At 53.9% G+C, this 14,730-nt stretch overlaps 1 protein-coding gene across 2 annotated transcripts in view; it reads right to left on the bottom strand.

Annotated features, from left to right (window-relative positions):
• The window catches only part of gak (cyclin G associated kinase), a 36,665-nt gene that overhangs the window by 5,890 nt on the left and 16,045 nt on the right, over positions 1-14,730 (bottom strand). For both annotated transcript variants that reach the window (XM_064353360.1, XM_064353362.1), the window contains exons 9-23: positions 14,328-14,440; positions 12,278-12,380; positions 10,130-10,253; positions 7,601-7,650; positions 6,851-6,999; positions 6,246-6,368; positions 5,702-5,835; positions 4,532-4,726; positions 3,867-3,984; positions 3,345-3,424; positions 2,625-2,818; positions 2,312-2,470; positions 1,536-2,000; positions 1,159-1,314; positions 796-927 (exon numbers count right to left, since the gene is read on the bottom strand). In XM_064353360.1, the coding sequence (XP_064209430.1) occupies positions 796-927; positions 1,159-1,314; positions 1,536-2,000; positions 2,312-2,470; positions 2,625-2,818; positions 3,345-3,424; positions 3,867-3,984; positions 4,532-4,726; positions 5,702-5,835; positions 6,246-6,368; positions 6,851-6,999; positions 7,601-7,650; positions 10,130-10,253; positions 12,278-12,380; positions 14,328-14,440 (2,295 nt within the window). The remainder of the gene's footprint in view (positions 1-795; positions 928-1,158; positions 1,315-1,535; positions 2,001-2,311; positions 2,471-2,624; positions 2,819-3,344; positions 3,425-3,866; positions 3,985-4,531; positions 4,727-5,701; positions 5,836-6,245; positions 6,369-6,850; positions 7,000-7,600; positions 7,651-10,129; positions 10,254-12,277; positions 12,381-14,327; positions 14,441-14,730) is intronic.

Below are 14,730 nucleotides of genomic sequence, written 5' to 3'. Positions count from 1 at the left end.
AAACCGGGTCACCCGTAAACAACCCGTCTCCACGGCAACGGCTCTGTCCCGCCTCCACAAATAAAGCATTGATCGGAAGGCGCACAGAAGGGCTAACAAAACTGTCAATAGACCTTGCCTCCCTGACCTGCTGGGGGGGAGTCACACAGTCTGGGGCACAAAAACAGATGTCATTCTCCCCCCTCCTCGACGGCTTTACCTTTGGAACTGGGAGCAGCGGCTGCCGCTGCAGGTAAGAGGTCGTGTTGGTCTGAGATCGATCGCGCACTCGGCTGCTGGGTCATTCGACTTTAAAAACAAGCAGCAGGCCCATAAAAACACCGGCAGCCAGAGCAGTGACATCAGAGCGGGTGTGATATGAGCTCTCTGTCGCTGGCTTGTGCCAGCAGACACACTCCTGTATTGCGCACTGCCTGCAGTGTTTTTTGGGAAGCCCAGTGTAGTACCCTAACCTGCTGGAAGGCTTGGGACAGGAAAGTCTTGTGCAGATGTTCCTCAGATTATGAAAGGACACGTATAATATTCCTCATGTGAGATTTAACACGCAACTCAAATCAGCTCCTGTCTGTGAATGTCCACTCCAGATCCCTGCTGAGTGTATGTGTGTGTGTGTACGTGCGCATGTATGTATCTCTTACCTGTGAAGGTGTGTGTGTGTGTGTGTGTGTGTGTGTACGTGCGCGTGTATCTCACCTGTGAAGGTCTGTGTGTGTGTGTGTGTGTGAGAGAGTGTGTGTGTGTATCTTACCTGTGAAGGTCTGTGTGTGTGTGTGTGTGTGTGTGTGTGTGTGTTACCTGTGAAGGTGGGCTTGCTGGGCGCCTGCATGCCGCTGCTGCCGCTGCCCGAGGCCCAGCTGTCCCACCCCCCCAGCAGGTCGGGCTGGCTGGCGGACGAGGTCATCTTAGGGGGCTCACTGGCCTGCTTATCTGTGTGCGACACGGACCAAACGTCACGCCTACGAGACCCAGACGCATTTCGGGTTTCTAGCTGTTAATGCCCAATATCACCTGCCCCCATTCATCTGTGCTGCTGTGTTTTAATGAAGACTTCAATCTCAAGCTTAAGTCAAAACTTGTCGAGGACAACGTCCAACATATGCTGTCGCTTCATGTACTAATCCCCTGTCTGCAGGTGTGTCGGGTGAGGAGGAAGCTCACTGAGGTTGAAGAATCCAGAGTTGGAGGCAGGGGGTGGGGCTGGGAAGCTGGGGGCGGAGCCTTCTCCACTGAGCAGGTCTCCGAACAGGTCCGGCCCGGTCCGGTCAGTGCCCGCTCCTCCGGAACCCATCCCAAACGGGTCAAACAGGTCATTGGCTGAAGACGGAAAGACAGACAGACAGTCAGCGCCAGGCTCAGAGACACAAGAAGCACACTTGTGTTATATAAATAACATGTGAAGTGCAGTTTACATGTGCTTAGGGGGACCATGGCATTACCCCATCTGGGAATCAAACCTGCAACCTCTGAGTTACAGCTCCCTAAACACTACACCACAGCGCCGCCCTGGTGTTTGAAGGCGGTCGGTCGCTGCTTACGTTTGGAGGCTGAAGCAGGTGCGGGGGGGGCACTGGGGGCGGCGCTGAAGAACAGGTCCCCGTCCACCCCTCCACCAATCAGGTCGTCGGTGTCGCTGGGCGGGGGGGCCACGGGGGCGGGTCCAGGGGCGGGGGCGGGAGCGAAGAGGTCGTTGAGGAGGTCGCTGTTGCTGGAGGCGGACTTCATCCCCCCTCCCGCCGCTGGGGGGTTGGGAGCGGGCGTGTCGGCGGGGTCGGAGTTCAACCCCAGCAGGTCCACGCTGTCGCAGGACCGGCTCTCCGGCGGAAGGTTCTGGAACTCGGCGTCGAAGAGCGGCTCGCTGGGCTCGCGGGAGAACGGCTCGCTGTCCTCGCTCTGCCTCGGGCCGCCCGCCGAGTACGACTCCTCCTCCGAGGGGTCGCTGAGCTCCTCCGGGTCCTCCCTCGCGCCCTGCCCCTCTGGGACGTCCTGCCGCCCGCCACCGTCTGCGGGGTGGGGGGAAGGGGGGGCGATTAGGGTTCAGCGTTCAGATTTTATTTAACCGGGTACATCAGGTGAGAACTGAATCCCCTCTTGCAGAGAAAAACCTGGGGGATCGAGGTGAGTGGAATGCTAGGGACCGTGCAGCCAATGAGACGTAGGGGGTGTGAAATGCAAGGGAGTGTGCAGCCAATCAGGTGCGGGGCGTGTGAAATACTAGGGACTGTGTAGCCCAGCGTGATTGTGCAGGTAGGGTGTGATTAGGCGGTCAGTTCTGTGGGAATTCGGCCAGGACACCAGCGATAGCACCGCTCACCGTCCCAGTCCAGCGTCTGGAAGAAGTTGTTGGCGTTGGTGTCGGTGCTCTGCGGCGACTCCACCTCGGTTGTGGACCCCTCTGCGGTCTGGTCCGAGGGGGGGGACTCGGCGTCGTAGAAGGTGCTGGACCCTGGTTGCCGTGGGAGCTCCGGTTTACCTGCGGAAGGGGGGGGGCCAGGTGCAGGTGTCACTAAACCAGGGATTCCCAAAAATACCCACCCCACATCCCTAATGAGGTAGCTAGGGAGCAGCCATTGGTGCAGCCTAACAGAGTCATGTCTGATAATTCGGACGGACAGAGCTGAACTCACCGAACTTAGTGAGGATTTCCTGCTGCTCGTCCCGGCTGGAGAAGAGGATCTTGGGATTGAGGCCTTTGGTGGCGAAGCTGTCCCAGGGCGGGGCCTTGTGGCTGGGACGGTCCCGAGGCTCCACCTCCACCTCCAGGTTGACCTGGAAGAGGTCGGGGTACTTCTCCTGGATATCACAGGCGTCCAGGTCATACCTGTGCGGGAAGGTAACGCAGTTTACACAGAGACCAGGCAGGTCATACCTGTGTTAAGGTAACACAGTTTACACAGAGACCAGGCAGGTCACACCTATGTTAAGGTAACACAGTTTACACCGAGACCAGGCAGGTCATACCTGTGTTAAGGTAACACAGTTTACACAGAGACCAGGCAGGTCATACCTGTGTTAAGGTAACACAGTTTACACAGAGACCAGGCAGGTCATACCTGTGTTAAGGTAACACAGTTTACACAGAGACCAGGCAGGTCATACCTGTGTTAAGGTAACACAGTTTACACAGAGACCAGGCAGGTCATACCTGTGTTAAGGTAACACAGTGTACACAGAGACCAGGCAGGTCATACCTGTGTTAAGGTAACACAGTTTACGCAGAGACCAGGCAGGTCATACCTGTGTTAAGGTAACACAGTCTACACAGAGACCAGGCAGGTCATACCTGTGTTAAGGTAACACAGTTTACACAGAGACCTAGGATGGGCTCTGCGTGCGGCGGTACCTACTTAGCGAACTTCACGGTGGTGGCGTTCCGCGGCACAAATCCGGTGTGAAACTGGATCTGGAACATCTTCATGGAGGCCATCTGCGTAACCGAGACAGAGAGAGAGACGCATTTACAGCCTGGAGATCCCAGCGCTCATTTCACTGCCCGTAACACGAACAAAACACAGCCCCGACAATAAGACCCACAAGGGAAAATACTGACAACAAAGTTCAAAGGTCAAGAGTTGCGAGGAGGGGTCAAATAGAAATGAGAAACCCAAAGGGCAATAAAGCTTTCGTATAGTTTTATGTTGTTAACTGTCTCCACCTTATTAGCTCATAATGCGGTGAGCGTTATGCCTCAAAATGGCTGCCGTGCATCACCCAGGTGGGTGCTACACATTGGTGGTGGGTGAGGCGAGTTCCCCACTCATCAGTGTAAAAAAGCTTTCAGCGTTTGAGGAAAAGTGCTGTATAAATGCAACGATTCATTCATTCGTTCATTCACTCGTTCGTTCATTTATGTGTTAGCTCTTCCGCACCTTGGCCTGCAGCCGCCCCCCCAGGGTGGAGCGGGCGTGGTAGATGACGATGAGCACGTCCCCCTGCACGGTGACGCCCAGCGGGATCTCCGCCCGCCCGTCCTCCATCTTGAAGTCCCTGCGGAGAGAGGGAGAGGGAGGAGGGGGCGGAGCTCCGTGAACAGGCTCGGCCAATCGGCGGCTCGCGGCTCGCACCCCGCCAGTACAGCTCACAGGCAGCCAACATCACATAACCACACATTATACACTTATATTACAGGAGCCTTAACGGTCTATATGTATATACATATACATAATATATACATTAAATAAAATATACATACAATAAATACATATACACATATACATCTAAATATATAGTAAACACACACACACAGTATGTATATAGTCTTACACATATACATCTAAGATGTACACCTATACAACATACAACTGTGAAAAGTTGTGTAAGTCGCTCTGGATAAGAGCGTCCGCTAAACGCCTGTCATGTAATGTAATGTGACATAACGTAATACATCCAGAGCTCGATTATTTATTGAGCGTTAAGTGGCCACAGCGTTATGGGCTGGTCTCAGAAACGCTGCAGGGCCCTTAAAAGCCTCCGGAAGGGGAAGGCGGGACGAGGGCGGGACGAGGGCGGGGCGGGGGCGGGTCACGTGACCCACCTCATCCTGTCGTACTCCTGGGAGGTGGTGGCCACGCGCTCGTCGCCCACGTACACCTCGCAGAACGGCCGGCAGCCGCTGCGCTGCTTGTTGAAGAGCGGGACGGGCGTCATGGCGACCGCGCGGATCAGGATGGGCTTGCTGTGCGGGACGATGGGCTCCTCCGCCATCATGTCGCACATGTACTCGATATACCTGCGAAGCAGCCAATCAGCAATCAGCGTGTGCACAATATACCTGCAAGCAGCCAATCGGCAGTCAGCGTGTACTCAATATACCTGAAAGCAACCAATCAGTAATGAGCATATACTCAATATACCTGCAAGCAACCAATCGGCAGTCAGCGTGTACTCAATATACCTGCAACCATCCAATCAGAATGTACTCAAAATACCTGCAAGCAACCAATCAGCATGTACTCAATATACCTGCAGCATCCAATCAGCAGTCAGCATGTAGCTGCACCAAAGCAATCAGCATGACTAAATAAATAAAAAAATAAAAATAAAAAAAATTTAAAAAACTGGAATTGTCCCATAAATGACAGTTTACATTGGAACTGTCCGCAGCTGGACCAATCAACGAGCACACGCCCAGCCGCTCTGTGAGGTCACCAGCAGGGAGGAGCCTGGGCTGTGACCCTTGTCCCCGTTCTCCTTGTTTTGCTCTTGCTTGTTTGCTGTCCCGTTGGCGTACGGGGCGCTGGCAGGCGCTTATCAGCAGCGCTCGGAAACAGAGGTTATCGTTTCACGAGGGTCACTTTGCGCTCCAAACACAAGCAGAGCCAGGCAGCGAAGAGGAAGGCAAGCCAGGCCCATCAACTGAGAGGAAGGCAAGCCAGGCCAATCAACTGAGAGGAAGGCAAGCCAGGCCAATCAACTGAGAGGAAGGCAAGCCAGGCCAATCAACTGAGAGGAAGCTTTTAACCAGGCCAATCAGCTGAGAGGAAGCTTTTAACCAGGCCAATCAACTGAGAGGAAACTTTTAACCAGGCCAATCAGCTGAGAGGAAGCTTTTAACCAGGCCAATCAGCTGAGAGGAAGCTTTTAACCAGGCCAATCAGCTGAGAGGAAGCTTTTAACCAGGCCAATCAGCTGAGAGGAAGCTTTTAACCAGGCCAATCAGCTGAGAGGAAGCCGTTACCCCAGCCAATCGGCAGCGAGGACCTACCTCTTGTGGGAGGGCGAGATGCCGGGCGGGCAGCGCTTCATGCTGAACATGTACACGGCCGCCTCGGCCGTGGTGAAGAGCCGGCAGAAGCACAGGAAGGAGCACACCGCTACCGCGGAAACCGCGCGCCCGTCCTGCGGAACACGGGACGCCAGGTTAGGGACCGCCCCTCAAGAGGACACACAGGTCATGGGTCGCAGGCCAAGGGGCGGTATACAAATTGCTAACTGTGAGAAAATGTGACGTTCAAATATTTTTAAATGTGGGACCTTTATGTTTTGTTTGTAGACAGTGAAAAAAAGAAAGGCCCTTTCATCTGCTTTGATTTAATTGATCTGTTTGCTTTCCCTTTCACCTGCAGTGGGGGGTGGGGGTGGGGGGGGGGGTGTTTGATGTTTTCAAATCGATAAAGACGTCTTGTATGCGGCGAACGGCTTTTCAATCCCCATGTCCCAGGCGAGTCTCCGTAAACATCACGCAACGCTGCCTCCACACCACCAGGGGGCAGTGAAACAGAGCGGATGGAGCAGGGACAGAGGCTCACCAGGCAGTGCACGATGCAGATGTTCCTCTGGTCCTGTTTGAGCCACTGGTGCATGCTCTTACAGATGCTGTAGAGGCTCCGGAGGTTGGGGGCTCTCCTCGCCTGCCACCCACACTCCGACACCTGAAACAGGGAACCAGCGGGAGGGTTAAGGACAAGGTCCCGCTCGGGTACCTGTGCTAAAAAGCGCATCCACCCAATGAGTTCTGTTACGATTACTAATCTTCACTGAAAAACAACGTCTGGCATATTCAGTACAGGTTGCAAATTTACCCAGTAGCGTAAAAAAAAAAAAATGTATTTAACGAATGAAAAATCTGCAGAAAAATCTGTGTCCCAGGCTGGGAATGCTGATCTAGGACACACTTTTTCCTGTCCACATCCCGAACCTTATCCATCATAAGCTGAAGGGCTGAACTGATCCCAGACCAGCTGAACTGACCCCCCCCAGCGCAGGCAGGAGTCCCGGGACCGGCGCTCTGAACCCCCCCCCGCGCAGAGTCCCGGACTGGCCCTCTGAACCCCCCCAGCGCAGGCAGGAGTCCCGGGACCGGCGCTCTGAACCCCCCCCGCGCAGACGGGAGTCCTGGGACCGGTGCTCGTACCCGGTTGTGGAAGCGCGAGGGCCGGTAGGAGCGCTTGGAGAGGTTGTAGACGGCGTAGTGTCCCGCGTGCCGGGAGTCCAGGAAGAGGCGCACGTCCTCGATGTTGTTCTTAATCGCAGACTCCACCCCCTCGGCCGGGAAGGACATGACTGCGCCGGGGGCGGGGGGGGGGAGGGGGGGGGAGAGAGAGAGAGAGAGAGACGCTAGAACCGTGCGGGAAGAACAGCCGCGCCCTGCCGTGTGACGGGATGAGCGGCGGCGTTCGCTGCACGCTCCGGAATGTTCCGGAATGTTCCGGAGTCACCCCAGCCCCCCGCTGACACTGCACTTCTCCGAATCAAAGCCCAAAAATCTAAAGACAAACGTGACTCATTGCCTAACGCTGTGCACAGAACTGCTGAACACAATTACAATTTCTGGAAGGGAACAAAAAAAAAAAAAAGAAAAAACTATAAATCTGTCAGGAAATTGAGGAACAAAGAAAGAAAGAAAGAAAAAAACCCACCCCTTACAGAAATGGAGTATAATGAAATGTATTTTATATATGGGGGACTTCTGGGAATTCTTTTTTTACGATGACAGTATTTCAGAACAATGTTTTAAAATGCATTGCAGTGTCTATTCATACATTTTCTCATACACTGTGAGGTGTTGAACAAGCTTTTCTGACCTCGATAAAACACGTAGGTGCAGTGCACTGCCGCATATTTAAGGTCTGAGGCAGCGGAGAGGACACATGCAGACACCCACCTGCTATTCTGGAGGTGATGTAGGAGATGTCCAGGTCACCTTTGGCATAGCTGGGGGGAGGGAAGACGGGAGAGAGAGTCAGACAGCGCAGTGGGACAGAGAGACAGAGGCGCTATTCTCCTCTCCTGGGCCCTCCCTGCCGCAGTGACCGGTGTGAATTTTGGAAGGGTTCCCTGCTCAGTGAAAAAGGGGGAAATGGCCCCCAAACATCCTCTGAGGGCCCGTCACCTCCCCCTGCAGCTGGCCTGGCTGTGTGAGGGCAATGAGAGAGCGCTGTCGCAACGTTTCCACAACGCTCGCAAAACGCTCTCACAACCAACCCGTATTTACACTGCTATAACACAATACCAGAGCGCTGTCACGTTTCCACAACGCTCGCAAAACGCTCTCACAACCAACCCGTATTTACACTGCTATAACACAATACCAGAGCGATGTCACGTTTCCACAACGTCTAAAACGTTCACCACCAAGAACCGTATTTACACTGCTTCACAATACGAGTGATGTCTCAACGTTCAGAGACGATCTCATAAAATTCCCAACCAACAAATACATTTTGATTGGTCACAGTGGATGATGCACAGTCTGAGGAGATGTTTGCAGTAATTATCCCTAATTTTCCCAAACTAAACACCCACTTATTATTGTGAATAATAAAAATAATAGCACAGTGTGGGCGAGGAGGACCTTATCCATTTCAGTACCCGATGGCAAGTCGTACTCGTTAGTGCTTTAATAACCCCATATCATGATACACTCGTAGCTATACTGAACGCGCTCTTGTGTACCACTGAAAGTTTTACTGAGGCCTTATCTATGCGTCAGCTGCTTCTAAAGAGCAAATTAGCAAAAGCAATTAAGGCTAATTGATGGAAAGAATTCCCTGCACATAGGCCCTCCAGGAACACAGCTATCCTAATCTTGATGTCGACCTTCGATGACGTCCAAGCAGAATCTTGAGCTGCCGTTCTCTGCCAAAACTGACACTTCTTAAATTAAATTTCATACGCGCAGCCTTCAAAACAAACTCATAATCATATCTTTACGTTCAATCAGTGTACAGACAAAGAGCATCACACTGCACACAAAGAAAGAGGAGTCATTTCAGGCGATTTTTCCAGTGAGGCATTAATATCACATCAGCGTTACAGATACAGGAAGCAGTAACAGGGAGGATGAGGATGGGGTGCAGTGTGAAAAATGGGGGGGGGGGGGGATAGCACACACTTCCTGAACACTTCCTACTGCTCAGCATGAAAAAAAAACCTAAACCTGAGCTAGATTTGATTCAGGACACACCGAGGGGCTCCAGTGAGGAACAGACAACAGAAGAGCAAAGGCTGGTTTTAGTAGGTGGGGTTTAGGTCTAGTCTAGCCTGATCTCTACTGCGCTTGGTGGGACGGTCCCGCTCGAGAGTGAGTCCAGCAAGCCGCCGTTGGTTACGGACACACGACAAGCACGGCAGACACGGCAACACACGCGAGGGCGGGCGCCATGGCGACCATATTTACCTGGGGCTGCCAGAGGCGCAGAAATGGGACCGTGTGAGGTTGGGCAGGTGATGCCAAAAAATAAAAATAAATGAAAATAAAAAAAGAAAACAAAACAAAACAACACACACACACAACAGAACAGAACAGAAAACAAAAATGGGCAAATGATAAAACTGATAACTGATAAATCACACACAAATGTTGGGGTGGGGTGGGTGGGGGGGCGGGGGGGTTGGGTGAGGGAGGGGTGCCAGTTTCGCTGAGGATCATAAACTCTCTCTCAACATCACGTTTACAACGGAAGTGTACACAGTACAAAAAATGGAAACGGCTGGTTAAATGGGGACAAAGCAAGCGCACGGATATTCTGAGGAGGGATATCCTTTACTGGAATGTTCTGGAACACTGCCCGAAATGCAGTTTTCCACCTTCATCGAGGTGCGAGTAGACCGGCTTTCCGCTGGAAGATGGTGGTGCGGTATTCCTCTGGCAGAATTCCTAAATCTGGTAGACTCTGGGACAGGGGGGGCCTACAGGCCGGACTGGCCACACGTGGGGGCCCAACTATCCCAACTATCTATCGAGGGGCGACATAGCTCAGGAGGTAAGAGCGGTTGTCTGGCAGTCAGAGGGTTGCCGGTTCGATCCCCTGCCCTGGGCATGTCGAAGTGTCCCTGAGCAGGACACCTAACCCCTAATTGCTCTGGTGAATGCGAGGCATCAATTGTAAAGCGCTTTGGATAAAAGCGCTATATTAATGCAGTCCATTTACCATTTACCATCTGTTGAGTGACATTCCATACAGAATTCCAAGCCTTTCCAGCACCCTAAATAAACTAGCAGTTCAGTGCAGTCCCGTCCCGTCCTGTCTCTCATGGGTCCCCAGGTTTAGAGGCAGTAGAGCACGCCCTTCACCTGCAGCAAGCTGGCACAGGTGAGAGAGAGGCTACCTGCGCTGAGCTGGCACCCCCGGGCAGCGCTGCCCGTCCCACCCGCTCCACCCGTCCTGTCCGTGCCGCTCGCTCTGCTCACCTGGCCACCGACTGGATCACCTTGGACGAGGTGTCTTTGATGTTGGTGAGGAACCGCTCGGTCCCGCCCTTCAGGATGTCCAGCAAGCCGCCCCCCATGGACTGGTCCGGGTCGCCATAGAGACCTGGCGGGAGACGCACAGGGATTCAGATTGCAGAGAAACCTGGGAATTACATTTCTAAAAGCATCTCGTTTTAAAAACCCATCAAAATTTGGGGTTTCAGTGCACAGACCGGAACGCAAAGTGATCTTTTGACCTGTGAGGCACAAATCTGTCCAGTTGTAGGGATGGGGGGGAGATTACAGTGCATTCCTCATCTTCTCCAGGGGGATTTAAAAAGGAAAAGAGACGTGCATTCTCCTGTACTCAAACTGGCAAGGGGGGGGGGGGTGGCAAGCGGGGGCGCTTCTGGTTCTAGGAACACCAGCTCCAAGCTCGAACCCGTGGCACATGAGCAGAAGCTAGGTCTGCCGTTCACGAGGACAGAGGAAGGCTGGAGCTCCACCACAGGTTGCCAGATTTCAACAGAGGCCTGTGGAAAATCCTCTTAAAACCAGAGCTGTTGACGGAAGCTCCTGGGGTCTCATTAGGACAGAGTGGACAACAGAAAAAACCATCACCAAAAACAAAAAACCTGGCAACCTGCATTCCAAATCAGTCCCTCACACCCTGTACCCCCCTTACCAACACTGACAAAAATTCCCGGTTGCCAGAGTCAACAGGGAAGGGGATGGTTCGTAGGAGATCCATCTTCCATTTTAAATTGAGTGATGAGGCAGTTTAATCCATAAGTACAGTGCAGAGAGCAGCCATGTTCTATGAAAGCCTCCCATAAGACATAAACTTACCGATCGATTAAAGGGGAAATGGTGTGGGGGTGAGGAACGTAGCCCTAAATGACTTAGAGTACACCAGTGATATTCAGACACCTTATTTCCATATCTAGAAAACTGAATCTCACTTGCTGTGCTTCACTCTTTCAATAGCAGGATTACTACACGGCTGCTTCACACACCCAAGCTTTCCTAGGTCAAATTCAGCTTTTACACAAAACTCCCAGCAGCATAAACGTTTAATCCCATGAGGGAAGGAAAATGACAGACTCTAAACTGAGAACACTGAGGACAAGCTCCGGTGATGGGTGTTGCTGGGGCAGATACCAATAAACCAACAGACCTTCAAGTCACACATGTCAAATATCTTAATCTAACTTTCAACGAAAAAAATGGTCCTGATTCAGCTCCGGCCAGAGCCCACACTCGCAATAACACCCCACATCGCCACTGAGCTCAGTCTACAGTCTGTCACAAGCACCACCACACACTGCTAGCCACACACACACACACAGCTAGCAACACACACACACACAGCTACACACACACACACACCACACACACGCACAGCTAGCAACACACACACACACACACACACACACACACACACACACACACAGCTAGCCACACACACACACACACACACACACACAGCTAGCCACACACACACACACACAGCTAGCCACACACACACACACAGCTAGCCACACACACACACACACCACACAACACACACACACACAGCTAGCCACACACACACACACACACACAGCAGCACACACACACACACACACACACACACAGCTAGCCACACACACACACAAGCTAGCACACACACACACACGAGCTAGCCCCAACACCACAACAACACACACACACAGGCTTGCACACACACACACAAACACAAACGCGCATGCACACACACACACACACACACAGCTAGCACCCCCCTCCCCCCAACACACACACACAAACACAAATGCATGGCCCACACACACACAGCTAGCCCCCCTCCCCCAACACACACACACAACACACAGCGCACACACATACCCCCAGTCCCCCCCACACACCGAGCTCTGTCCAACACAACAACAACGATGACGTCAACAACATCAATAAATTCAATAACATCAACAACAGCAACATCGACCACAACGCAGCCACAGAGATCTCTCACCAGTTTCTGACAGAAAGAGATAAAAAGGACATTTTACCCCAAATCTTAGGAAAACCCAACTCCAGCGGGCTCCTCGCTCGGCAGGAGCCGAAGCAGAGGCAGCGCTCACGCCCGCGTTTCCGCCGGCGCCTCACCTGCGTTGTTGTGGATGTTGTTGATCTGGGGGGGCGACTGGGGGCTGCTGAGCGGCCCCCGGGGGGCTCCGTTGTTCCCGAATCCTCCGTTCTGCTCCAGCAGCTGCAGGGATTCATAGCCGTCATAAGCAGGCTTCCAGCAGTACACGTTGAGGAGACTCATGAGTCCGGCGTGGGGGGGGAGGGGAGGGCAAGTGGGGAAGGGGGGGGCAGATAAAAACAAACAAGCGAAGGAGTCGAGTGATGGAGAGAAGAGAGAGAGAGAGAGGAGAAGAGAGAGAGAGAGAAGAGAGAGAGAGAGAGAGAGAGAGAGAGAGCGCTGCCCCGTCTATACCACTCCTCTGAAAGCGCTACAGGCTGCTGTTTCTCTCTGAATGCTCCAGTAAGCGAGCGGTCGAGGCTGAGACTCCTCCACACAGACCTGTCTGTGTCTTCCCTCTCCTCCTGGGGGGGCGGAGGTGGAGGGGGGGGGGGGTAAGCTCCTTAGCCGAGCCAGAAACCCACGGCTTAACCCAGATCCAGCTGGCGGAAAACTGGGCTGGCGGGCGTACACAGGAGCAGCAGAGGATACGCTAACCCTCCCCCTGCACCTCCCCCTCCCACAGCACCTCCCCCTGCACCTCCCCCTCCCCCAGCTCCTCCCCCAGCACCTCCCCCTCCCCCTGCACCTCCCCCAAAGCACTACCCCCCTCCCCCTGCACCTCCCCCAAAACATACCCTGCACCTCCCCAAGCACTCCCCCTCCGCACCTCCCCCAAAGCCACCCCCCCCCCAGCACCTCCCCCTCCCCCAGCACCTCCCTCCCCAGCCCTCCCCTGCACCTCTCCCTCCCCCAGCTCCTCCCCAGCACCTCCCCTCCTCCTGCACCTCCCCCAAGCACTACCCCCTCCCCCGCACCTTCCCTCCCCAGAACCTCCCCCCACAGCTCCTCCCCACACTCCCCCTCCCCCTGCACCTCCCCCAAAACACTACCCTGCTGCCCCTCCCCTGCATCCCCCAAGCATTACCCCTCCTCCTCCCTCCCGACCTCCTACAAAGCACTACCCCGCCCTCCCTTGCACCCCCAACTACCCCTGCCCTCCCTGCCTCGCCACCCCTCCCCCTGCACCTCCCCCAAAGCACTACCCTCCTCCTCCTCATCGGTCTCACACACTACCAGAGAGGCTGCCCCAGAGGGGGGGCCCAGTGCAATAGTCAGAGAGCTAGCGACAACCCCATTCTACTGCGCCGCCCCCCTGCCCCGCCTGGCTCCTCCCCCTTCTTCCCCCCTCCCCTGCCCGGCCGCCATGGTGTGAGGTCACCAGCCGTGAGGTCAGAGATGGCGCCTCAGGAGATAAGAAGCAGCTTTGTTCCCCGGGGGGGGGGGATGGTTTGGGGGGGGGGGGGGCGGTTTGGGGTAGGGAGGGAGGACGAGGGGGTGAATGGTCTCTCAGAGCACCCCCATATTTGCATGGATGGGACGGATTCATGTCGTTCCAACAGGATGTTTATTTTTCGAGGTTCCCAGTCACGAGTTTGGGGGGGGGGGGGGTATGAGGGGGGTTCAGTCCATCAGTTCTGCTATCCAGACCAGGGCCAAACGCTCCATTCAAAACACTTCAAAGCCTGTTTTGACGCAGGCTGAGTGGTCTTCGCTCGGTAACATAAATTATCTTAAGCAGTGTTTGCGCCCTTTGCAGTTTGGAGATTTTTTGGAGATGATCTCTCTTGGGCGCCACCTACAGCTAAATGGTGTGCAAAGCAATTATACATCAAGCAAACATTACTTCATGGTTTATTACATTTCCCCACCTGCTCTGGAAAGGTTCCTTTGGTCTAAACGAAGGTGTGTAGCTTAAAATAGACCTCTTCAGAGACAACGCCCCCAGTTTAGACCAAGCATCGCACACTTCCGCTGGTGCGAGTTTATATTTATCTTCAAAAAGCAGAGTTGAAGAACGCGGCCCCCGTTCTCTTTTGAAGAGAGATCAGCAGGTGAAAAGCAGAACTAGAAATACAGCAGCCCCCGCTGGAGGGGGGTGCGGGGGTGCGGGGTGTGAAGCTCCGTTACCTCGGTGATGGGAGATTTCGGGTTGACGTTCCGTGCGGCAGCGATCTCCTGCAGCTGGTTGACCAGCTCGGTGATTGACAGGCGCTCCTCTGGGTTGACCTTCAGCATGGACCCTGGGAAGGGCAAACGGAGCGCACGGGTCAGCAAACCGCAACCGCACCCCAAATTTCGTCGCCAAGGATACAGAGAAAGGTCAACGGCTCAGGCACAACATCCAAACAGGAGCAGAAGCACACCCCAAAATTCACCCCCCCACAGACTGAATCACGGGACCCCAACACTGGGAGGCCCCCTGGCTCTGCTGGGCTGTGTTTACACCTTAACCAGGTGAGCTGAGTCACCTGTGTAACCAGCTGCTTTAATCACCTAATATCGGTTCAGGATGAAAACCAGCTGACCCTGC

The sequence above is a fragment of the Anguilla rostrata genome, chromosome 10 (assembly GCF_018555375.3).
Source record: "Anguilla rostrata isolate EN2019 chromosome 10, ASM1855537v3, whole genome shotgun sequence".
NCBI classification, from domain to species: domain Eukaryota; kingdom Metazoa; phylum Chordata; class Actinopteri; order Anguilliformes; family Anguillidae; genus Anguilla; species Anguilla rostrata.
This window is presented reverse-complemented; position numbering and strand designations above follow the sequence as displayed.